At 40.3% G+C, this 26,973-nt stretch overlaps 1 protein-coding gene across 1 annotated transcript in view; it reads right to left on the bottom strand.

The window, feature by feature from the left end:
* PKNOX2 (PBX/knotted 1 homeobox 2) overlaps window positions 1–26,973 on the bottom strand; it is a 235,591-nt gene that overhangs the window by 47,720 nt on the left and 160,898 nt on the right. Inside the window, exon 7 of the mRNA XM_081333977.1 lies at window positions 9,950–10,121. Coding sequence (XP_081190103.1) covers window positions 9,950–10,121 — 172 coding nt within the window. The remainder of the gene's footprint in view (window positions 1–9,949; window positions 10,122–26,973) is intronic.

Genomic DNA, 26,973 nt, shown 5'->3' with positions numbered 1-26,973 from the left:
ACTTTCTCGTTTTCCCATTTTTATTTTTATGTTTGAAAAGAAAAGAAAAACATTTCTCTTATATTTCTGATCCAAAAAAACCCTCACAAGCACAGATGCATTTGTGCACAGGCACACACACACACACACACACACACACACACACACACACACACACCATGTTATCTAGTTAAACGATCGATGTGTAAATCCCTTTATTTAATAATAAGTAATGGGAAAGTAAGGGGTGAAAGTAAGGGGTGACATGATAGCAGTGTTCCAATATCTCAGGGGTTGCCCCAAAGAAGAGGGAGTCAAGCTATTCTCCAAAGCACCTGAAAGCAGGACAAGAAGCAACGGATGGAAACTAGTCAAGGAGAGAAGCAACCCAGAACTAAGGAGAAACTTCCTGACAGTTAGAACAATTAACCAGTGGAACAACCTGCATCCAGAAGCGGTGAATGCTCCAACACTGGAAGTTTTTAAGAAGAGACTGGCCAGCCATTTGTCTGAAATGGTATAGGGTTTCCTGCCTGAGCAGGGGGTTGGACTAGATGATCTCCAAGGTACCTTCCAACTTTACTATTTTGATTATGATTAAATGAAAAATATAACTTATAATACTGGTAGTCCTCAACCTGTAACCACAATCGGGGACGAGAATTTCCATGGCTAAGCACAGTGATTGTTAAGTGCACTGTGACCAATTTTATGACCTTTTTCCATGGTTGTGGAGATGCAGTTATCAAGTGACTCACACGGTTATTAAGTGAATCTGGCTTTCCCCATTGACTTTGCTTGTCATAAGCTGATTGGGAAGGCCGCAAATGGCAATCATGTAACTCCGAGACACTGCACACATGCCAGTTGCCAAGGTCCTAAATTTTGATCATGTGATTATAGGGATGTTGCAACGGTTGTAATTGTGACAACCAGTCACTTTTTTCAGGGACATTTCCGTTTTGAACGGTCCCTAAATGGATAATTGTAAGTTGAGGGTTATGGGTATCTATTCTGCTCATTGCTCTAGTGATCAAATAGTTGCTCAGATATAGACATAGTTACATACTGTGTAATTGATGGAAAATAGGTCCCAACTTTATAGCACCAGATTGTTGCACTCATAAAAAAGCAAAAACATTCTTAGCTGCTGTTTTCTTGTTTCTTTCCAAACAATCAATATACGGTTCAACAGAACGTGAGCCTGGTCAAAAACTGACCAGTCCCCCATATAGAATGAAGAGATGAAATAATTTTTCTCCAAAAAGAAGCCATCATAACACATAACCACTTCATGGTACTACAATTGCTGTTTGACAATTAGCTGAAAATTTCAGCTTCTTCCTAAACACTCAAAAGTGTCCAACCAACACAAAGTAATTATTTTTTTAATAACCCGCAAATTTTAAACATGGACAATGATGGCATAGATTCCCGAAATATTCAAAAACACAAGTACACAATGATATCTTAAGTACTATCTTAGAAGAATCATCCCCTTTAATAGGAGTGGGAGAACATTTTTTTTCCATGGCTAGTGGGACTTGTGGAGCTGGTCTACTATCTCTGTAAGAAAAATGGAAGATCACTGAGAATAGAGATGCAGCTGTGAGTGAAATTGCAAAAACTAACGAGCTTCCTGTGGATCCCGGATTTCTAAAAGGCAGATAAGCCATGGATCATGGTATGCGCTGGTGACTTTGGGGGATGAGGGGAAGAGATGTTGCCTAAGAAAAAAATAAAGAAGAGAGGCAGGAGCCCTCGGTGCTTTAACACTCAGGGGAAGAACCTTAGGAAGGACCTGACAAAGATGCTTTTCCAAAAGGCAACTGGAGTTTCTTGGTTTTTATTGCTTTTTCCCCCCTTGAAAATGTTTCGTTTATCATTCAAGAAGCTTCTTCAGTTCTGGCTACAGCTGCTTGGAGGAGAAACAAAATGTTTTCCATAATAAAAAAAGACAAGAAAGTAAGACCATTTGGAAAAAACACCTTTCAGACAACTATAACCTTGATGTTTGAGAATCTCCATAGACGTTTAGGATGGACGTCCCCTAATACATCAGGCAGTTAAAAGCCTGTACTTTCAAACTTGGAAGATTCTGTAAATTAAAATCTACAATAAAGTAGATTGAGTTCACCTACTGGTGTCTCTTGACTGCCTTACCCGGGAGGGCTGACACACTGTCAGAACTGGACTACAGGTAGTTCTCAACTTACGACGACAACTGATCCCAAAATTTATGCAGCTAAGTAAGAAATTTGTTAAGTGAGTTTTACCCCGTTTTACGACTCGCCCCATTTGTTCAGTGAATCACTGCAGTTGTTAAGTTAGTCACATGGTTGTTAAGTGAATCTGGCTTCCCCATTGACTTTGCTTGTCAGAAGGTCGCAAAAGGGGATCACAGGACCCTGGGGACGCTGCGACCGTCATAAATATGAGCCAGTTGCCAAGCATCTGAATTTTGATCATGGGGTCATGGGGATGCTGCAATGACTGTAAGTGTGAAAAACGGTCATCGGTCCCTTTTTTCACTGCCGTTGTAACTTTGAACAGTCACTAAGCGAACTGTTGTAAGTGGAGGACCACCTGTACTGTTGTATGTCTGATAATGGGTGCTGCTGGCGCCACTAAGAGAGGCACAGCTCCCAAATATTCCCCTGGGAAAACTCAGCTTTTCATTCTCGGAGCATTTTGGAATCCAGCCATGAGAATTCTTAAGAGCATCCTTGATTATTCTCAGCTGACTTCTCTGTTTAACAAGCCTGGGGAATGAAAAATCTGCCTCGTAAGCTCTCCCCTGAGAGAGGACTTGGCCTTCATAAAAATGTACCCCATAAATGTTAAAAAATTTACACATAAAACATGCCATGCGTGGAACGGAGGAGGCCTTCCGTTTTATAGCCCCAGCTCCAAATCCTGAATCAGGTATAAAATCTCAGCGATTCACCCCAGAGTAGTAAATCAGCTTTTTAAAAATATTGTAAGAAATGGTCTTTAAATTTCAAACCAGTTTTTTCAACTTGCTAATTTTAATGGTCCCTTTTACCAGCTTATTAGTCACAGGCTGTTCAAGGGGTGGTGGCCCACCGTACTTATCCACCTGGAGTTTGCTTTGGATTCCGCTAAGAAGAAGTAGCAGCACAATTAGTAAGGAAGGTGCTGTCCAAGAGCACAAAATATTGATTTTTGTTCTATGACAGGAGTGTCAAACTTGCAACGTCACGTGACGTCGCGCGACATATTGGAGCTTTTTCCCCATTGCTGGCAATGGGGTGGGCACGGTTTTGTCGTGATGCGTCCGGCCTGCGGGCCAGCAGTTTGACACCCCTGTTCTATGATAATGGAAGGAACAGTTTGAAATAAGTTCACATTTTTAGATCAGTAGAGAAATGGAAACGTCATCAGTTGACCATCACAGCTCTGCTGAGCAATGCAGTTTGTCAATGAGGATGTATATTAACTTGTACTGAACTACACCTCTTGCTAAACAAAATTGCGCGCGAAAGGCACATTTTGTATTAAAACCTGGCAGAGCTGTGGTGGCGCAGTGGTTAGAATGCAGTATTGCAGGCTAACTCTGCCACAGCCAGGAGTTCGATCCTGATGGGGTTGAGGTTGACTCAGCCTTTCATCCTTCCGAGATCAGTAAAATAAGGACCCAGATTGTTGGGGGGGGGGGGAAATATGCAAATAAAGCTTCAGCCTTGTGACTCATTCGTAAAGTGCTGTAAAACACTGTGGCAGTGTATAAGTCGAAGTGCTATTGCTAAAATATAAATTTAGAGCAAGATTTTAAAAGGAGCTTTTCTCCCATTTGACAAACCAAACTTGACCTTCTCACAAAATTAAGCAGCTAAGAGAAATGAACATGGATGGGTTCCTCTATCCCAGTGCGAAATAACAGAAACATTTCTTGCCCTTGCGGAAATGTGAAAGCTTTCCTAGCTGAATTGCAAAAAAAAAAGGCGGAAAGGGAAATTAGATAGAGAAAGGAGAGAATAATTTTTATATTATTTGAAACTAAGGCACTTTGTGTGCAAACAAGGGGAAAATTCCTACAACTGCCCCATCTACTAAAGGATGCTTGTTATTAAAACTTCAGCAGAAGCAAACTCAATTGCTCTCAGTCAGGTCACATTCTGAATTTCTCCTTCCTTCCTTCCTTCCTTCCTTCCTTCCTTCCTTCCTTCCTTCCTTCCTTCCTTCCTTCCTTCCTTCCTTCCTTCCTTCTTTCTTTCTTTCTTTCTTTCTTTCTTTCTTTCTTTCTTTCTTTCTTTCTTTCTTTCTTTCTTTCTGTGGGGGAAGTGAAGGGTACTCAGTAGAGTCAGTGAGGGAAACTGCATTTGCCTAATGTCCGTATGATACACTTGACAACTGCAGTGATTTGTTTAACAACTGTGTCATAAAAGGCCATAAAATTGAATCTGACTCACTGAACAATTCCCATGCTTAGAAAAGGAAATTACAGTCCTAGCTGTGGTTCATAAGTTGAGGAACACCTGTACAGGAAGAACTATTACCCCAATTATCCAAATGCAGTCTTCAACAGGGGAAGCTGGAAATGAAGGAAGACGTGAGAAGACAACCAACCCATTCTTCCCAACATACATCAATAGTCACAGAATAGGGCTAGTCTAGTACAGTAGGCGTGAGCTTAAATGGATTCCAGAAGATGGTAGAGGACAGGAAGGCCTGGAGGAACGTTGTCCATAGGGTCGCGATGGGTCGGACACAACTTCGCAGCTAACAACAACAAGTACAGTGAAATGAATGTCAAGATGGAAAGTGCCTTCTCAGCCGTGAAATCCTGGTTATGAATCTAGCAGAGACACCATCCTTCTGCATCTCCTATCCAGCAAGGATTTTTGTGAGGATGAAAGAGGACAGGAATAGAAGTCCCAAGGGCCACTCTCAGCTCTTGGAAAGATCCACAAGATTTCAAGAAAGAAAGAAAGAACCATGATAGTAGAAGTTCTCCAGCAACATTGAACCTGCTCAACAAACATCTTCCTGAAAGTTAGCATTCAAGGGCAAGGAAAGTTGTGTGTGCCCATGTATATACGTCTCTCTTCATGTTTCTCTCTCTCTCTCTCTCTCTCTCTCTCTCTCTCTCTCTCTCTCTCTCTGTGTGTGTGTGTGTGTGTGTGTGTATATTATATATATAATAAATCTCTCAATTATCTCAGCTCATTTGCTCGGGGTCTCTCATTTTATGTCCCTGCTTCGCTGAGCCGTATATCTGTCCGGATAATGAGTTACAGTCCGATGGAATACGTGTGCGGGGTTGTAAAAAATACAGATGCTGAATTAATTGACTGTGTGGCACTCAGCAGCTGATTGAGTTGATAATGGCGAGATCTGACCTTTTTCTAATTTCTAATTATGTGCATCTCGCCTGTGAGGAATACATGATTCTTATTCTAATGATGGTTAATGTTCCTGGCCTTTTCCTCTCCTCTTTGCTGTCAGCTATGGTGGACAATTTACATAGGATTAGTGGCATTAAAACCATGTACATACAACAAATAAACTTTGGGAGATAAGGATCATGGGGAGGGTGGATTCATTTGAAGCATCATGGTTGGCAAGACTTCCAAGTGCTATCGCCTGTGAGCTTTAAAAAAATCTAGGAAAGCAATAGGAGAGACAACAATAACAGTTAATATATTAATATTAGTAGTGACAGAAGCAGAGTTTAGTGGTATTAAGAGTGCTGCTATAGCTACAGGAATTGAGTATGTCTAGTTTAATGAAAGGGACGCGGTGGCTCAGTGGGTTAGGACGCTGAGCTTGTCGATCAGAAGGTCAGCAGTTTGGCGGGTCGAATCCCGAGTGCCGCGTAACAGAGTGAGCGCCTGTTACTCATTCCAGCTTCTGCCAACCTAGCAGTTCGAAAGCATGTAAAAAATAGAAAAATAGGGACCACTACGGTGGGAAGGTAACAGCGCTCCGTGCGCCTTTGGCGTCTAGTCATGCCGGCCACATGACCACGGAGACGTCCTTGGACAAGCGCTGGCTCTTCGGCTTTGAAACGGAGATGAGCACCGGCCCCTAGAGTTGGAAACGACTAGCACGCATGTGCGGGGGAACCTTTGCCTTTAGTTTAATGAAAAGAAGGACTAGGGGTGACATGATAGCAAAGTTCCAATCTTTGAGCGGCTCCTACAAAAATGAGGGGGGGGGGTTTAAAACTATTTTCCAAAGCACCTGAAGGCAAGATGAGAAACAATGAATGGAAACTAATCCACGAGAGAAGTAACCTAGAATGAAGGAGAAATTTCCAAACGGCGAGAGCAATCAACCAATGGAATAGCTTGCCTTTAAAAGTTGTGGGTGCTCCATCAGCGGAGGCTTTCAAAAAGACATTTGTCTGAAATGGTATAGGGTCTTCTGCTCAAGCAGAGGATTGGACCAGAAGATCCCCACCATCCCTTCCAACTCTATTATTCTATGTTCTATGTGTAGTGTGTACGCTGACTGGTTATAGTTCTCTGGAAAATCTGGGGAATTTCCAGATTTTCCCATTCTCCTTGGTGGACAATGGGACGTTCTCCATGGAAAATAAAGACAGCAGCGAGGAACTCAGACTAGTATTTGATTGTTAGTCCAGATGGGACCATTTTTGCTTCAAGCAAAATGCCACTTTGTCGCCAAAGGCCACTTCTGTTAATGAATTTGAAAGAAAAATGTAATACATTGGTGGCAATGACCTTCAATTATTTATTGATGCAGAGCCAGTGATGGTCAGTCTGGCACAAGGTTTATCTATATGCTGCTAAATTTTCTGACTATAGAATCTGGGATTGGAAATCCTGTATGATCTTAGAAATCTGGGTGCAATTGCTAAAAAGGCTCATCTGAAAGGAACTGGGGATTCTTAAGGGCTGTATTAGAAGGATATAATAAGTCTTCTGGTTATGAAGTGTTTCAGCCACAAGTACAGTCTGGAGCCAAGGACATCCTCATCTTTATTGCATTTAATTATGTTCCAGTAAAAGAAGTACATCAAGTGAAGTCAACTAATGAAAAGAGAAGGACTCTGCCAGCCAGCCTTATAGGAGAACGGCAGCATCTTATAGCACTTTTGAATTCATTGGCACAGCTTTAACTTTTGACACTGAATCCCTTGGATAAATGACACAGGATACTAACATAAGAACAGTGAACTTTAACATAATCTGTACAAAAATAGCAGAAGGGAGTTGGAACAAATTGCAAAAACAAAAAAAACAAAACCCCTCTTGAAACCAAGGAAGAAATTGGGCACTTAACCCATTGTGATCTCCTTCAAATCTTTTCCAGCTAACTCCTCTAGAAGAAATGTTCCTATTCATGTACCTTAAAAATCCACTCTCCATGAAAACAAACAAACAAAAAGGAAAATTACAACTACTGCTGCTTTCAAGTTTTTTAACAAATAAATACATAACCCTTAACTCGCCTTTGTCCACAATTCATTCATTCATTCATTCATTCATTCATTCATTCATTCATTCATTCTTGCAATTTCAACTGGCAAGAAAGATCAAGATTTTTTTTCCTGCTATACAGGTGTTGTAGGTATAAATATAGTTTTCCAGGAGAGAAACAGCTTTGTCAACAGGAGCTGAAGCTGCAACATGTTGATTTCAGCCAAATATTGAAAGAAGACTCCAAAAGGAGAGACAGTGTTTGCACAGCCTAAGTGGATGTCAAAGTGACCAAATCAAAAATCTCAGTGTCAGCAGTTGTCACTTTCAGGTAGCTGCCAAGGACACACTATTTAAGAATCGGTGTAATCAGCTGTCTTTTTAAATTTGGGTCAAGTGTCTGGCATAGAGTTGCTCCAGATCTCTGCACGAAACTGGGAAATGTTACCTCCATTGAATGATATATCTTAGAATAATTAGAATCACGTTTGGCAAACTGAAACTGGGCTCACAGCCTCCCTCCACACACCCCCATATTAATGCTGTGTTGACATTTTCTTCTATGTCAGGGCTTTTCAACCAGTGGTACGGATACCACCTGGCAGGTGGTACGCAACCATCCTAGAAAAGTGGTAGCGGGGGAGGGGAATGAGCTGAACTGGTGGCAGCACCGCACAAGCCTGAGCGAGAGATGGTTGGAGCTGCAGGGCTGTCAGGGCTCAGCGGAAGCACCAAGATCAGCACTTCTTCGGGGCTGTCAGGGCTGCAGCTGGAGCTCAGCGCTGATCTTGGCGCTTCTGAGCCCAGAAGAAGCGCCAATCAGCTGGAATGTTGCAGCATCTCCAGGGTCTTGTGATTTACATTCAGATGCTTGGCAACTGATTCATATTTATGATGGTCAGTGTCCCAGGGTCATATGAAGTGACCAAAACCTGCTGCAACCACCCAGCAGATGGGGGGAATAAAAACCAAACACCCCCCCACTCCACCCACGCTGCCAATCATCAACAGAAATGCTCACAACAATGAAAACCTCGGACAGGAGGAAGAGCACCGCCGGGCGGGCAGGCAGGTGTCTTGCTCGGTTGTCACTTGGGGGGCATTTTTTTCAGTGCCATTGTAACTTCGAACAGTCACTAAGCGAAATGTTTTGAGTCGAGGACTACCTGTACTTCATCACTTTTTTCCCCTTTTTTTTGGTCATCGAGTTTTTGACACCTTGCTAGGTGACTGGCGGTACTCAGATGTTGCCCTATCTATCCTAAAAGTGGTACCATGCGTGAAAAGTTTGAAAAGCCCTGTTCTGTGTTTCATTGTTATTCTAACATTGTCAGAATCTGGGGGCGGAATGAAAAAAGGGATCAGCCTAGAATCCTTATGTAGCCACAAGTGAACTAAATCCAAGAATGCTGTTGATCCTTATCTAGTACTGACCAGGTGCTGGCCATTAGTTGAGGAGATTCCTGTGCACAGGCACTTAGCAATAAATCAGCTTAATTGAACATTTAGTTGTGGACCTGATAAGAGGGTCTGATCTTTTATGCCTGACAATTATCATCAGCAAGCTCCCATCTATTTCATTTGTTCACACCCACCAGCTTGACGTGAGAGATAAGTTGTGGTCCTCTACCAATCAGCCTCTCCAATGATAACAGCAGCCCTCCAATCTGGATGGCCACACATTTCCCAACGCCTTGGTCCGTGGCTTCCCACCATATCTGAGTTGTTTGAACACAAACTGCTCGAGTGGATCATCAGTGATCCTTACAATGGATCGTCGCTCATGGTATCCCTTATTAAGAGGCAGGGAATGACATTATTAGGGGAAATCATGTGGCATTTCTATGGTTCTGAACCAAGACCTCTGGTGAGGGCATGGCGAGATAGATGTCCTTGAAGGAGCAGGGATATCACCGTGGCAGAGATCAGTGGCAAGAGGGTGCAATTTGGCCAGTGGAATCCATGCTGTTAAATATAGCTTGGCCTTATCTGTTGAAGAAGCAGAACCTTGCTTCCCTTGCCATTAGGTCAGAGGCTTTCAACATGAAGGCCAAGGTGCAGTGAGATGGATGCAATGCAGGCATTAACTCTGAAGTTCAAGGAATATATATATATATATATATATATATATATATATATATATATATATATATATATATATATATATATATATATATATATATATATATATATATATATATATATATATATATATATATATATATATATATATATATATATATATATATATATATATATATATATATATATATATATATGTTTCAAATGTTAACTATTTAGATTACCTTGCTAGGCCCCAAACATGGGGCAAATCTTTATTTCCTGTTTTCAGCCTATCTTGAAGGCTATCAAACAGGCAGTAGTCACACCGGACAATTCATATATTTGTGTAAATTACTAACAAAGAATTAAAGGGAAACTGAGATGCATTTCTGACTCCTTAGTCGTCCTCAGTCAGCTATACCCTTCTGAGATTCGAACCTGGGCTGATTGCATATATATATATGTATGAGTTAAAACAGTTGAAGTGGAAGAATTACCAAATTGTCCAGCTCAGGATCATCGCTGAAGAATGGTTTGTGCTCCTGTTCTTGCTGGTGTACGAAGTTCTCAATGTCAACATCAAAGCTGGCAGAGGTGATGCATTCTGAGCCCTGTGTCGCTTGCTCGCATTTCTCAAATAGCAGCGTCAGGAGGGGAAAAAGAGGATGCCTAAAGGGAAAAAGAAACAGAACGACATTTCAGAGACAAATGCATCAACGAGGCCATTTCTATCTCTCAATGTATACGCAGCTTCATGCTCTTCTATATTCATGAATGCTGCTGCTCCCCTTCGATTCTTTTTCAAAGGAGATGAAGAATCTCATGTTCTTCAGCTTGCTTTAGTTAGGAGGTGCCTGAGAGGTATGTTCATATATATGACATGTAGATAGATAGATAGATAGCTAGATAGCTAGATAGATAGAATATATTTATATGCTGATATTCTACTTAAAATTATATTTTTATTTGTGTGCATAATGCACTATATTAGAATTGTGTATCATTGAATCATGACCTCTGTAGATATGCTGTTGTTGTTATTAAATATTTATAAATAAATAAATAAAAGGAAGAAGGGGAGGAAAAAAAAGAGGTATGTTCAAGCATCTACCCTTTCATCTCACAATTTGTTGGGGGCTTCCCAGCTTCCTAAGCTTCAGAAAATATCAGGAGAGAAATCTCCCCATAGAGCTTCCCCCCCCTTTCAGATCAGGAATCAAGAAAAGCAAGAGAGACTGCAGAATTAGAGATGTATAACTAGAAAAAAAATATTTAAACCTTCTACCATTGCCCAATGAGATAACTGAGAAAGTCCCATTAAAAGAAATTTAAAAGAAAGAAAGAGAGAGAGAAAGAAAGAAAGAAAGAAGGAAGGAAGAAGAATAGAGAGAGAGAAAGAAATAAAAGACAGAAAGAAGAAAGGAAAGAGAGGGAAAAAAGAAAGAAAGAAAGAAAGAAAGAAAGGAAGGAAGGAAGGAAGGAAGGAAGGAAGGAAGGAAAGAAAGAAAGAAAGAAAGAAAGAAAGAAAGAAAGAAAGAAAGAAAGAAAGAAAGAAAGAAAGAAAGAAAGAAAACCCCAGGAAGGGGGCTGGGTTAGAGTGGTAAGTTTCTTTCAAAGAAGGAAAACCCCCAGGAACACACAGCAGAAGAACAAAGGGCAGTCTTGCATACAAAGGTCTTAAGTTTAAACCTAGCAAACTGGTGACTGGAAAGTCCTTCATTGCTTGACAGCTTGGAAAACCAGCCAGAGTAGCCAAAACAAAGGACAAATAACCAAATCTGCTGTAAGACAGCTTTTGTTCTACTTTCATGAGTTTTTCAACAGACAGCTACTTATAGGAGATATACACCTGGAGAGTGTGTTTGTACAACCTGTATTCTGCTTTTCTTTTTTTCTTTTTTGTAGTCTCCACGCAAGTCAAACTCATCAACCTCCAGCAGTCCAGTCATGGACAACATGCCCACTCTTGCTTTACAAACTGATTATTCACAGTGTTAAAAGTTGGCTAGCGCAGGATTTCAGAGCAAGCAAATGAATGGGATTCAGGTAAGAATAGTAAACTTAATATGATTGCTCAGCTACTAAGTCTTATCAGACCCATGGAAAATAAGGAGGGGGGAAGAAGGAAAGGAGAGGGGTGTGAAACACCTCATCACCCAATAATTTGCCAGCAAGGCTGCTGAAATAGGGAACATGGGCCAGATGTAATATCAAGATCCATTTTTCTTTTAATAAACTATATAGACTTCTAACAATCTTCTTGTCATGACCTTTATCTGGGCGAAGCAGCGCATCATAGACTGACAATTTTTGCAAGAAGGTACCTTAAATGGGCTAATGTACAGAACGTGTCCAAAATCTGGGACCCAGAACTCCCAAGACAATAATATTTGGGAAAGTTGTATCTGCTTCCGTGCTTTAGGCTGCTGCTGTGCTGCTGCATCACATCATCTTCATTTTATTTATTAAATTTGTATGCCACCCATCTCATTATCCCAAAGAGACTCTGGGTGACAATTTCCTAGCCATACTCACAATCCTTCACTCCTTCCCCCACCAGGCAGCACCCCATGAATTAGGAATGGAGAAAGGGAATGTCCACAAGAAAACTCAGTGGGGAAGCCACCAGGAAGTCGGAAGTCCCTCCTGCATTCACTGCTTTTTTTTGACCACCCTTGATCATTCTGTTTCTCCATTTAGGTAAGGAAATATCTCTGAAATGATGACTCAATGGGGCATGGGTTGCTGTGTGCGTCGTATGTGTGTGTGCGTTGTGTGTGTGCATGTGTGTGTGAGAGAAAGAGAGAGAGAATTTTTTTTTCTCCTTACCCTTTGCACATGTGAGGTATTGGAAAAAAAAAGAAAAAAAAGGATGTCCATTTTGCTAAGGGCTAAAAGTCTCACTCTTTATTTAATCAAAGTATGTTTTCCTTTCTTTCAAGCATGTTGTTCTGAATGCTTCATCTTGAAGTTATCCCGAGAGTCTGGCAAGTTGAAAATTCTACTATACATAGCCACAAATCAGAGGCACCAATGGGCTAGCCACGTTTTCCAGGATCAAAACAAAGAGAAGAGCAGGCGAATGGGTTAAACTCTGATATAAGTCTTCATTTGCAGCCACTAATGCTGCACCATATTACAGTCTAATCTAGACTGATCCCAGTTTAATGCAAGATTCTTCCAGCCATAAGCGGAATACGGAGGTGGGGGGAGGTGGAGGGAAGTTTCCCTGGTCATAATTTAGGCAGCCCTGCCGAGGCTTAGCTGAGGGATATGAAAGGCAAATTCCAGACGGTGTTATGAATTATTTCGCCTTATGAACCTTCCCACTCTCAACAGATGCCTGCTGCCATTTAAACAGCCACTAGATCAATTAGAAATGAAAGGCACAAATCGACCCTGCGCAAGGGCACTAAATTACTAGGAACTAATAATCCGAGCAGTAATGCCAGGTGGTTGGAGTTCAGCGACGTGCAGGCCCTCCCCCCTTTCCCCCAAACCTTTGCACACAGCACCAATTCCTTTTCAATGTTATGAAGGAAATTAGAAGCACAAAGTGATGGGAGAAGAGAGTGAATCGCAGCTTTGAACTCACCTCACCTGGCATGGTGAAAACTCTGAGAAGCAAACTTACACAGGACTGGCCCAAGACAGAAGCAAAAAAAAAACAAAAAAAACAACAACAACAACCCTGCTAGACCAGCCCAATCCTAGATAAACTGCCCAGAGTCACATAGTTGATATGGTTAGGGTAAAAATTAAGATAGATAGATAACAGATAGATGATAGCTACCTAGCTACCTAGCTAGATGGATGATAGATAGATCATAGATAGCTCATAGATGATACATGATTGATAGATGATAGATAAACAGACAATAAATAAATAGATGATAGATGATTGATAGATGATAGAGATGATAGATACGTAAATAGATGATAGATGATAGATAGATGGTAGATTTATAGATGATTGATAGAGATGATAGGTACGTAAATAGATTATAGATGATTGATAGATGACAGATAGATGATAGATCATAGCTGATACATGATTGATAGATGATAGATAAATAGATGATAAATACATGATGATGGATAGATGATAGAGAGATGATAGATACATGAATAGATGATAGATATAGATGATAGATGATAGATAGGCAGGTAGGTAGATAAATGATAGATAAATAGATAGATGATGGATAGATGATAGCTAGCTAGCTAGCTAGCTGATAGACAGACAGACAGACAGACCAACAGACAGGACAGACAGACAGACAGAAAGACAGGCAAGCAGGCTCCTAAGGAAGAAAATCCTTTGGAGACTTTTCTTCTATTCAACAGCACTTCTCAGCCTAGAGAAAGGTAGTCCTTGAATTATGACTGATCATCTAGCAACCATTTGAAGTCATGAGCAATCCCCCAAAGGGGACTTATGACCCGGATTCAAAGTTCCAATGGCCAGACCTCTGGGGACATGTGACCAAACTTCAGGCTTTGGGCAACAGGGCCACATTATGGCAATTTCCACGTCTTGTGGTCACATGACCAGGTTTTATGATGATTTGCTGCAAATGAGGACTAACTTCCAGTTTTCAGCAAGACAGCACCTGTAGTGAATCATTGGTTTGCTTAATAGCAGCGGCAGCCACTTTATGACTCTTGCGTTGGCTTAATGATTACAGAAAAGGCTTGTAAAATCAGGCTGGGGACATGATCAACCCATTTTATGACTGTTATGACTTACGACTGTAATGAGCAGGTTCCATTATGGCTGTATATCGAGGACTATCTTCAGGTTAAAAGAACCGTTGGAATTCCCACAGATCTCTGAGTTGTCAATAGGCAATTGTCATCAGATTAAATGTGAAAAACCCAGGTTTTATAAAATGCATTCAGTCTGTGCTGTTTTAAGATGCTCCCTTCTCAAGGCTTACCAAATATATGTTACCACCTATTTACCCTCTGAGTTCTCACCACAAAATATTCACAGGAGAAACCATACCACTACATAGCATCTGGATATCGCCTGTCCTCAACAAACACCCCCACCCCCCACCCATTTTAGAGGATATTCTACATTTTATTCTTTACCGCTGCAGTCCATATTTTTTAGAGGATCAAGAGTGCATTATGGAAGTACTGGCAAAATATTGGCTATTTTCATGGCTGATATCAAGTGAAACCTTATAGGGTGTTGAAGGATTCCAAACACTGCAGCCAGCTGTGGAAGAAATGTGATAAATTGACTCAGAATTTGGGAGCACCCTCAGTTTTCTCTTTCCAAGAATTAATGCCGTTTGTGGCTATAAAAGAGACAAGGACAACATTTCAATCTGGCATATTTGTTTAGCCAGTATGAATGGAAGCATCCATTCATCTTGGGAAAAAGTCAAGAGTATAAAGAAAATAATATCGTACAGGAATGTTTTTATTGATTTCCTCTGCCTAAGAGCTTATTTCATTCACTGAGACAACTTGAAATAGTTTAAGCGATAGGGAAAAAACAGTAGGGAAGCATTTTGTAAAAAGGGGAGTTGGGCTTTCCCAATGGAGAACTTTTTTCACTCTAGAGATCTCAACCCCATCACAGTCTACTTGATATCCATCCATTTTTTAAGAGGATAAGATTATTTGGAAGTAATATTAACTTTCAAGTAATTCATACTTGTAGTTCAGCCTCTATGTCAAGTGAATATGCAAGTGCTCAGAACTGGATTTTGAGTGAATGGAAGTTGCTCCCGGGGCTGGTTGACAATGTTCAGCCATCCAGCAATGACTGGGTTGGACTCCCATAAGCTTTGCCTGCTATGTGCAACCTGAGTTGCAGTGTAACAAAATCTGGAAGGACAAATATTGTCTGCCCTATTTAAGAAGACACCATTTTTCCTTTAAGTCACCACCATTCAACCCATCAAAAGTTATCTGAAACCTCCAGCAATGAACTCTTCAGAGCATCCCTGTGCTTTACTTCTTTTGCTCCATAAGAAAAAACCAATAATTGAGGTGTACTGGTGTTGAGTTCAACCCTGTGCTATGTAACCAGCTTAAGATAGTGTAAAATCTCTTGAGTCAAGCTCATCTCTTGGTTGCTTCATGGTCAGTTCCAAGCAATCTTCTTGGCTACTTGTCATTGTCTTTTTGCAGAATAGTTTTCAACTTCTCAGTTAAGCTACAGCCTTGAGAGTTCTTGGGTATTTCCTGTCCAAATACTAACCAAGGAGCAACCATTTAATAGACAGGTATATATCAAGTGAATAAAGAAAGTAGTTCAATCTCTCTCTCTCTTCTCTCTCTCTCTCTCTCTCTCTCTCTCTCTCTCTCTCTCTCTCTCTCTCTCTCCCTCCCTCCCTCCCTCCTTCCCTCCAATAAAATGTATTTATACATGGGTTGCTCTCTTATATCAAAATGAATAATTAAGAGGAGAGTGTGAGGAACTTCCATAGGAGCTTCATAATACATTCTACCCTCTACTCTGTGAAGTAGATAACACTGACAGATAATGATTCATTCAAGGACTCCCCAAATAAGCATCACTGAGCAAGACTCAAAAACTAGCTTGCCAATGTATGACCAGCAATTGATTTATTCTCAATCCAAGTATTGTTCAGCAAAAGCTCTCTAAGTCCCAGTGCCTATTTTGAGAGATATTCCAGAGAACCATTATCATGGCTTAAATATTGCAGCCGAGTCCCTTTGAGCACCATCATCATATTATTGTCCTTTCAACGGGGCCCTCAACTACCCTAAAGATAATTGAAAAAAGTGCAGTCCGAGGTTGCTGTATAGCCTTTATTTTAAGAGAAAGACTGAAAGCAGACAAAATTAAGACTGTAAAGTCTTATGAGTTTGAATCAGAGAAATGATGATGGTGATGATGACAATGACATACACTCTTTGACTGAAGTCTTTTCACCACTCTATATGGTAGTAAGTGGGTAAATAGTTATGTACCTATATAAGTTAGGTAGCTACGTAAGTTGAGAGAGAATGGCTCAACTTGATCTTCCTAACTATTTCAAGACACAGCAAAACAATACTTCTTGAGTTACATCTCAGGCATTAGCTTCAACCACAATAGCCCTCCTATTAGAAACAGTTAGGAAGTTGCCATAATCTGAGTTTGCCAATCAATAACTGATCAGTAGCAGTTCTCCAGAATTTCATCCATGAAGTTATTCCGACTATATGGAGATATGAGGAATTGAAAGTAGCCCTTCCTCATCAGAGTGGGACAACTCACTGCCACCAACTCACAATGGCCAACTTGCTATGGGACAACTCACCACAGGACAATTCAACAAATACAAAAGTTAATTTTAAGAGAACTACGGCCCATAATAATAAAATAAAAGTCAATTCAGAAATACAAGAATTGTAATAATTTTGACAAAAGCATGATCACCAGTCATAAAAGTAACTGAATGAAGTGATTAATACAGCATTGAATTGTATCACGGCAAGTTGGTCATGGTGAGTTGTCTGCATGTAGACAAGAAACTTCTCCACTGAACGATGGTTCTCCTTTAAGGCAAAAAGCCTGTTTATGCTAAGTTAAGAATATTGGCCCATCTAAGTCCAGTTTTGCTGATTTTGAATGGCAGTTACTTGCCTTAGATTCAGTCCATACCTTTTTCTAGCTAAAGCTGAACATAATGTGGATCTTTCACAACCAAATTTGTGGTGTACCACTGAAATACTGCCTCTCCCTCAATCAATAGAGATAAAAGGACCGCAATAGATTTGCTTTCTTTAAAAAGACAAAACAGGGTGGTGGTTGTTTTTTTTTTTAAAAAGACAAAACAGTTATATCTGCTAGAAACCACATCACTTCTGATTCAAGTTTTAAAAGCTGGGAAACTATTTCTTTCAGACATATTATGCATCAGTCTTCTTGGTTAGACCAAACAGGAAACAAGACTAGATGAACTAATTCTACTTTATTGTAAGGCAAATTGACAGAATCTTGCAAGTCCGAAGGTACAAACTTCCCACTGTCACTTTTACAGACTGGGAGGGTGTCCCCTTGTGTCTCTTTCTCCACCCATTGCATAGCTGCAGGCTATGGCCTCTCTTATCCAACCGTTCCCTAGGCAGCACCACATACTCCCCACACCCATCTACGAAGGTCATTCCTACATGCTATTACGTTATTCCTGCCCCTTAATGCAAAGTTGAGATTAATAAGTTCTTTAAAAAAAAATCAAACCAGTTAAAACCTATAGTGGAGCAGAGCTCACTACTGACCCACCTACTCCCCACCCTGGTTCTTTTTTTTTTCTCCTTCTGGCCCTGCCCCCCCCTTTCCCCCCCTCCCTGAAGCCATTCAAAATTTGGAAGAAATAAATCTCTCTACACTAATTCCTGGAAAGTTTGATCCTCGTCAGGGCAGAACAAATAAAAGAGCTGAACTGGCCTGACATTTTACTGCAGGAGAGAGGTCGTTTTCAGCCCCTAATAAAAAGGATTTGACACAGGCTAATAAAGAGAAATGAATTCCTCTAATGGCCTAATTTAGCACATTCAGCACTGCCTGCAAGTCAGCCAGGAGGGAACTGCCAAGAGAGAGAGAGAGAGAGGGAGAAGAGGAGTGAGTGGCATGAAATACAGAGGGAGAAAGCAGGATTTTAAAAGACTAATCAGTACTTCTCATTCACTTTTCTAAAAGAGCAATAGGCAGGGATGGGCATTCTCTGTATTTCAAAATGAGGGAAACAGTAGGCCATTTGCCAAAGTTTGCTCTGCCTGAAAAAGGAAGCATACCAGCCTCCCCTCAAATTGTTAGGCTGTTATCCTCACAAAAATCCATTGGTGAAGATCTCACCATCCCTTTAATAATTACTTCCACCCCTGAATTATTCTTAGCTTGGGATTTCCCACCCCACCCCACCCCAGCATATTGGAATCTGTATTCCTGTGATTTAAAATGAGTATTTATCTCATAGGGATGCAGTGGCTGAATTGTTAGGACACTGAGTCTTAGACCATTAAAGGTCTACAGGTCAAAAGGCAGGTTGAGACCCGTGTGTCACGAGACTGAGTGAGCTCCTGTCACTTTTCCCCAGCTCCTGCCAACCTAGCAGTTGAAAAGCACATAAATGCAAGTAGATTAATAGGTACTGCATATAAGCATGTGGTAAGGTAACAGCGTTCTGTGTTTCCCCATACACTCTGTAATAAGGCACAATGGCCACATGACCATGGAAACGTTTCTGGACAATCCTGGCTCTTTGAATTAAGGAATGATAAGCACTGCCCCTTAAAGTCGGTCATGACTAGCAGGGAAAATCCCATGGGGACACCTATACCTTATCTCATACTATGGGATGACAAAGAATAGGTTTTGCTCTTCTTGTGCCAAGTTCTTCAGATTTTTGAAAGTTCTATCAAATCGCTTTTCATTAATCTTTTCTCAAGATTAATCATACCCAGATCCCTCAGCTTCTCCCTGAGTGATATAATTCCCATTGATCAACCAAACTGCCCTTCTTTACACCTAATCCAGTTTTTCCGAACTATTTTTAAAATACAGTGTCCAGAGCTGAACACAATAGCCTAGTTGCTATCTGACCATTGCAAATATATTATTTCCTTTTGATTTGAACAGAAGAGAATAGCGCTCGAAGGGACCTCGGAGGTCTTCTAGTCTGGCTCCCTGCTGAAGCAGGAGAACCTATACCACTTCAGACAAGTAATTGTCCAATCTCCTCTTAAAAGCCTCCAGTGATGGAGCATCCATGATCTCTGAAGGTAAGCTGTTCCATTGGTTAATTGTCCTCACTGTTAGGAAGTTTCTCCTTAATTCCAAGTTGCTTCTCTCTTTGATCAGTTTCCAACCATCGTTTCTTGTCCTGCCCCCTGGTGCTTTGGAGAATAACGTGACCCACTCTTCTTTGTGGTAGCCCCTCAAATACTGGAACACTGCTATCATGCTTCTTCTTTTCTTTAGACTAGCCAAACCCCAATCCTGCAGCCATTCTTCATATGTTTTAGTCTCCAGGCCTTTGACCATCTTAGTTGCTCTTCTCTGAGCTTTTTCCAAGGTCTCAACATCTTTTTTGTAGTATGGTGACCAAAATTGGTTGCAGTATTCCAGGTGTATTCTTACTAGGGTTTTATTTTATTTGGAAACTATACTTATTTATTTATTTATTTACTAATATTTCTATACCGCCCTTCTCCCGAAGGACTCAGGGCGGTGAACAGGGCAAGAATAAAAATACAGAATTACAAAAATTAAAAAAGGATTAAATACATGCCCACTAAAAAACAGTCAATACAATATTAAAACCCCAATAAAACAACAGTAAAAAATCCCACCAATCCCCCATCAGGCCAGGCCGGCTTGTTCGAACAAGTATGTTTTTAGATCGCGGCGAAAGGAGCGAAGATCAGGCGCTGTCCGGAGCTCAACCGGTAACTGATTCCATAGCTCCGGGGCACCCACAGAGAAGGATCTCCCCCTGGGGGCCACCAATCGACATTCTCTGATCAGTGGCACCCTGAGGAGGCCCTCTCTGTGGGAACGCATCTATATACATCTATAATGAAGCCTAAAATCACATTGTTCTCAGCCGCATCATACGTTGATTTGTGATCGGCTACAGTTGGAAAATCCTTTGGACGTACATTATTACTAAATCAGATGTTCTCGGTTATATACCCATAAAACTGTTCATTTTGCTATGTTTAACTCAGTTGCCTAATAAATCGAGATCATTTTGAATTTTGTTTATATCTTTTACTTATTCCACCCACTTTTACATTGTGTGCGAAGTTTATTAAGAATCCCTCCACCTTTTTTTCTAAATCACGAATAAGAATGATGAAGAACATTGAGCACCAGGATGGAATCTGATGTGCCAACTCGATATCACATTCCAGTTTGTTGAATAACCACTGATGCTAGTCTTGAGCATGGTTTTCAAGCCCACTGTGAATCCACTGAATAAATGTGCCATTCAGCCTGGACTGAATGATCTTGCAGTCATGGGTATTTTGGTAAAATGCTTTGTTGATGCCAAGTTGTATTGCATCCACAGCCTCTCCAATCTATGAAGTTACTCAATCAAAAAACGATGCAATGTTATCATCATTGGCTCTACTGCTTTTGTTAGTTTATACTGAAAACAGTATCATGTGTTTTTCCCCCCCAATGAAAAGCAATATACAAAACTCATAAATAAATCTGAAGAGCTCCTCTGGGTTAGGTAAATGAGCAATAGATGCTATAGATTGAGCTTAGTATTCTGAATTATAAGTATCTGTAAACCATCAAAGGCCTTTAGGGAGTTGGTTGTCTATAAACAACAACAACAATATAATTGATAACATGTTAGGCTATAGCTGCTGGTTAGGATCTATGCAAAGTCAAGTAATAATTGATATTGCGACTTCATGCATGGCGGTCTTTTTGCAGAAGCTTAAACCCTACAGGTAGAAGAAAAATAAATTAGAATCAAAAATATTACAAATGTCTTCTATGGTATCTTTTGCAGAGAGAAAGAAACTTGGACTGCTTTATAGATCTTCGCAGCAGGTTTAATCCAGCTTTGGCCAAACAAGCAAGAGGAAAAACACCCTTAGAATGGGGAAAGCATATGAGCAGAAAGAATTTCTACAGGAGGAACCCAGAAGTCAGCTTACCAGATAGCAAGGCTCTCCAAACTTATTTCTGAAGGTAAAACAAGAGGGCTAGAATGGCATTTGTGAAGTTCTTTTTATGGATGATAAAATTCCCAACACGCTATAAACTCAGCCATTCAACTTTTTTTTCCCAGAATGACCTTGGCCAGGAAAGTCGACCTCAATTATAGACCCAACCAACTGTGCTACAAGCTGACTGTTGGGCACTGCTTGCCTTTCCCCCATGAGAGACCTTGGAAGCTTATATTGACTACAAGGGACTTTCCAGTCCATCACTAACAGCAGAGAAACACATAATTTAGCAGGGCATTAAGTCTGAAACTCTGTTCAAAAGCTAGAAACTGCCATCGGTCTGCCAGTACTTTGGTATAAATTCTTTATTCTTGTGGTATAAACTCAGACCACTTGAGTTATTTCTACATGCATGTTGCTAGTATGTCATCATCACCGAAGCAAAGCAAAGAAAATTGCATTTAATTTGTGATTTATTAATCAAATTGATGTAGCCTCCCGTCTAACTGAAAGACAGCTATGGACTGCACAACAGTAGATTGGTTGGTTCTTTTGCCCAACTGGAATTTATCTAGCTAAGACTCAGGTTCAATTGCTAAAGGCTATGAAGGTTTCAAGTGAATATTTCCTCTGCCAAGTGGTGAAATAGAAGAGGTTGTAGTTTAAAACATCAACAGATTGCTTGGGGACTGCTTTTAAGGACTGCTTTTCTGTTTAGGTTTTATTAGGGATTTTTAAAAAATAAAATAAAATAAGGCAACGTAAACCTAATTACAGATTTTTTTTGGGGGGGGGGTTCTACTGAACATTAGTGGGAAATGCTGCTGGTGGTATTTTATGGTTTTCTATCATGTTTCAGAGGTACAACTTTGATGGGATTTGGAGGTTGGAAAGAGGCCTCTGTTAGTTCAGGTTACTCTTACTTAGGAGAAGAAAAAAGGGTTGGGTATCATTATGTCAGGTGCAAAGAATCAGGACAACGCAGTAAGTTCCTGTTAAGATGATTTATTACTCATGCCTATGCACAAGAATCTAGTCACCTAATGGTCAGCACTAAACTGGAGCTAGAGGAGAGTTAACTGAATTCAAAGGAGGGATGGAGTTGGATTGTTTGTGACATTGTAAGGACTCTAGACTGATTCCTCTTTTGACTCCACCCCCAGCCTGTTCTCTTCTACATATCAAGTCTTTCTGGAAGGCTTTTGGTCTGCAGAATAGGACCACTGGCATATTGTCAATGATTTTCTTCCTATTACTGGGCAACATTGTACATATAAAGTCCTATGGCCTTGACTTGGTTCATCCCACCTTCACATAGCATTTTTCCCCTTCAGCTCCAGATTTGACAGCTCTTCTTTAAAGCCAGAAAATTACCTCTGCAGTAAGATTTTCCCCAAGCTTTTTAATTTGTAAGGACAATAATCCCTCAAACCTGTCATGATGAGAGATCAAAAAATCCCAGTGTTAGCGCAGATAGCTATACTCCGAATACATTTAAAAGTATGATAGAAGCTCAATAACTTACAGATTTAAGACAATTGAGAGGCATTCCTAATGGTATATATTTAAAATACTTTTAAACCCAATGTTCAGGGTTAAAAAAAATCCCAAAGCAGGGAAGAATTAAAAAGCAATAGACAATAAATTAAAAACAATTACAGTTAATATGTATTCAATAAAATTTTCTAAAAATCAACATGGTTAAAATTATTATCAGCTTCAGTGCTAAGATTAATTTGGATAGCAATTTGTTCCTATTTGTTACATAGACACAACATTTGTTTGCATGCATACATGTTCACTACACTTAGATATTAAAATCAATGAGTTTTGAGAAAGCCATTATTTAAATTTCAGTAGGAAGAAGCAGTTATTATTTGATCCAATTCACTCTCAGTAACAACTGATGAAGTTTAATTTCAAAAGAAAGTTATTGAAATCTTCATTTCCATTTTTAAAATCCTGTTGTATGGAAGGCTGGCTGTATTCCATCATAATAATCGTTGTTGTGGTGTTATTTTAGCTTTATCAATTCAATTCAATCTTTTCTTTCTGATTATTTATTCTGCTATTCACTCAAACTACTCTAATCAATAAATATTGACTAGATATTGCTAGATGTAAAGTGAATGTTTTGTAAAAGAGCAGATAGGAGTATTCATGAGTGTCCTGCTTAGTTTACACAGGAAAAACTGGAAGGTAAAGTCCACCTTGAACTCTCCTCATAGTCTAAATTGTTTTATTCTGGATCACTGTTATAATCTCCTAGGATTGATGGAATTTATAGTTAATCCACAAATCTCAAAAAAACGTGTTCATCCCCATGATCACATCGTCTTTCAATGGAGTTTCTTAAATGAAAGGAACTCACCCATGTTCCTCTGAATTTTTTTCTTTTAAAAAAGAGAAGACACATTCTATGACTGGACTTGCACTTCCTGGTCTGGATCTCTTATGGTCTCACTTTGAGTATGACTCAACTAGCGTAGAATATTTTCTGCTCATTTTGCTGAGTGCTGGATGCAGCTTTTTCTTCCAGTCCTGTCCTGATCCTATCAACCTATCCATGTCAACACTTTACTTTTTTGGAAAGACAGGTAGAGGGAAGGAAGAGAACTTTACTGGGAGGGGATGCAAACACATGAGTTAAGCCCCATCAAAAAGCGAGTCTCTTACACTAGTGTGGAACTTAGATCTTTGAGCGGCCACTCAAGAGGTTTAACTTATTTTCATTGCTTTGATTTTCAGTTCCATATACCCCACTCCAATTCAAGGTTTAAGCAACACTGAGAGGTATTTCCTCTAAGGTTCTGCAAGGCTAAAAGAAAAAAAAAGAAATCTTTTTGATCTAACTCAGCATCTTCCAAACTGAATGAATTTCTTTGCCTTTTTTTTAGAATCTGAGAAAAAGAATGTTCCACACAATTCTTTAGCAACCAACAGATTTAAGCCAAAGATTCCTGATGGAAACATTTTTCTTTTGTTAAGAGAGAGTGAGAAAGAGAGAGAGAGAGAGAGAGAGAGAGAGAGAGAGGGAGGGAGGGAGGGAGGGAGGGAGGAGAGAGAGAGAGAGAGAGAGAGAGAGAGAGAGAGAGAGAGAGAGAGAGGAGAGAGAGAGAGAGGGAGGGAGAGAGAGAGAGAGAGAGAGATTCTTTTACTAGAGATTAAGGAAAAGTAGAAAATGATCCCAAAGCAACTGAGTACATTATAGATTTCAGCACTAACCATAAATCCATCCCAAAGTGCATTTCTCTGAATGCTTATGGAGTGCAGTGTAAAAGAGCTAAGCTTCCTGATATAAATGGGGATTCTGCTAAATGTTGCAGTCAGTCCCTGTCCATGAGTTAGTGAGTTATTACTGCAGCCAGCATCATATACAGAACACAGTAAAACTATAACGAAAGCAAACACGGCTGTCCTTTGAGGTGAAATAAATTAAACTGCTCAAAACAAGAGAAGTAATCATAAAAATGAAAGTGAATGTGTTCCTCCCAACCCTTTCTTTAAAGTTAGAGCTGATTTGCATTTTCACTAAAGGCATGATTGCCCTAAAATATCACTTAAAGAGTCCTGTTCATGTCAGGTCCCTCTCCAGGGCTGAATTGTGTGGGTGTGTAATTGCTGTCATGTACACGGTGATCTCATGTATCCTCAAAAGGAATTATGCTTGTAGTTCCACAAAGCTTAACGTATTTTCCGTGATCACCACTACATGGGCAATTTGTAAGAAGACGATTTTTCCCTAAGGATATACTGGTTGTTCTGGAGATGTGGAGATTAGAGGAAGCCACGTTGACCTACCAACCTGATATTAATAAAGGAGAATATTTGTAGCGCAGGGTTGAAATGAGGGCTCCTAACCCTTCCAAGTTGAAGAGAGGCAATGCACAACTCAGAGAGTGATTGGTCTACAGGAATAAACAATATCAGGTTGAGGGGTCCTTGGTGCTCTCTGAGCTTGGTTGTTTTCTTGCTTACGTCTGTAAGCAAGCTCAGAGAGCACCGAGGACCCCTCAACCTGGTATTCTTAATTCATGTGGACCAACGTCTCTCTGAGTTGTGCATTGCCTCTCTTCAACTAGAAGGGACAAGTGTAATGGGCTGTGAGAATAAGATTGGGAGGAAGATCTGCCTGATAAATGAAATCTGAGTTCAAAGCAGGTATGCAATTTAAGAGTCAATCAGAGTTGACTCTCCTTAGTCATCTGGAACATAAGAGGCAGGCAAGGGAGCGGCTCATTCAGACTTGCAAGATTTGCTTACTGCCATCTTATAATAATAGATCAGGACTCATAAGTTTGGTTTCCTGGTTTGGACTATCTCAAAGGGAGGGCTTCTGGGTCAGATTTTGCCTTAAAACATTGTTAATCTGTCCAGATGCTCAGCTGGTTTAGGAATGACTCTTCTTTCAGTTCTATCTTTTCTCCATCTTGGTTGCCATTGGCAGCTGCTTGTTATAGCTCAGTTGCTTCTGTCACTTATGCCAACAAATGCTAGGAAGACAGACTCGGCCTCCTGAGATTTAAGGAGTGTAATATGACAAGAGTGTTGGCCTGTAAAGATTCAGGTCTGTCTTGGGCTCCCCTCATCAAGTGTCTCTCTCTCCCTACCTTAAGCCACTTTGGGAGGTCTTAGACATAAATGCACCTAGGGAAGGCATCTTGAAGGGGGCACAAATTACATACAAGTACCTGCAATGGCCTTAAGTAATCCAAAGCACCATTTAAACTCTCTTTGTTTTGTGTTTCAGGAATGGATGGAGCCCTCCCCTCCTCATTTCCATAGCAACTAATGTATTTCAAATGGGAAAAGTGGAAGAAGATGGGAAATGATCAAAGGCCAATTCCGTTAAGTAGCTTGAACAAAAGAGGTGCCCAAAGGTTGAGCTGTCACTGAGTTCTGCTCCTCCTCCTCCTCGTAGACTTGAACTTCACATCCTCAAGGTTAGAGAATGGGAGAAATTCCCTGCTGATAATTTCTTAAATATTACAAGCCCACCCTGATCAGCACTGTCCCCTCTCATCTGTTAGTTAATTTACCATAATTCACATTAGCTGTTGCTGTTGCTCTTAAATTCAATGGTTTTTAATAAAATGTGTTAGACTTCTAACAATAGCTCTGTACTCTGGATTCTGTTTTTTCCCCTCCCCAGAATAGACAATCCTCGATGTATGACTGCTTATGACTGAAGATACAACAGACCCCCAAAAAGAGACATATGACCCAGATTCAAAGTTATAATGGCCGCTTTCCCTGGGATCGAATGACTGCACTTTGGTTACTTAGCAACCAGCCCCGATTTACAGCCATTTGCAGAACCCCATGGTCACCTGACCATGATTTATGATGTTTTTACTGGAAACCAATGTTTACTCTTGGTTTCCAGCAAAAAATGCCCAAGGTCAAACAATGGGCTTGCTTAACCATCGCAGTGCTTGCTACCACTGCCAAAAAAAAAAAAGTTGTACAATTGGGCATGATCATGATTTACAACCAAAATTACAAACTCCATTATGGTCATAAAATGAGGACCACCTGCCCTGTTGTTGTTCAGGAGTAACCCAACCTTCACTGGAATCATTTTGAAGTACATTATATAAATATAAGGTTTCAGTGCGATACTTGCTCCACCTCTTGTTCTCTTATGCTACATTTCTTTGAAAATCCCATCGGTCAGCAAGAAAACAAGCCTCCTCCTACATCTCTTTCTTTGTAAAGTAAAGCTCTGTAAGGTACCCTCTCCTTTGTTCTTCAGATAAAGGTGTGACAGGTAAGTGTACCAGGAAAACTAATGAATTCTGGGCATCATAAATGAAAGGACCCAATCCTATCACTGTCACATTGCACTGGAAGCTTTACA

The sequence above is a fragment of the Vipera berus genome, assembly GCF_964194415.1.
Source record: "Vipera berus genome assembly, chromosome: 8".
Classification (NCBI taxonomy): domain Eukaryota; kingdom Metazoa; phylum Chordata; class Lepidosauria; order Squamata; family Viperidae; genus Vipera; species Vipera berus.
The sequence above is the reverse complement of the archived record's forward strand: the minus strand, read 5'-3'. Positions and strand labels throughout refer to the sequence as shown.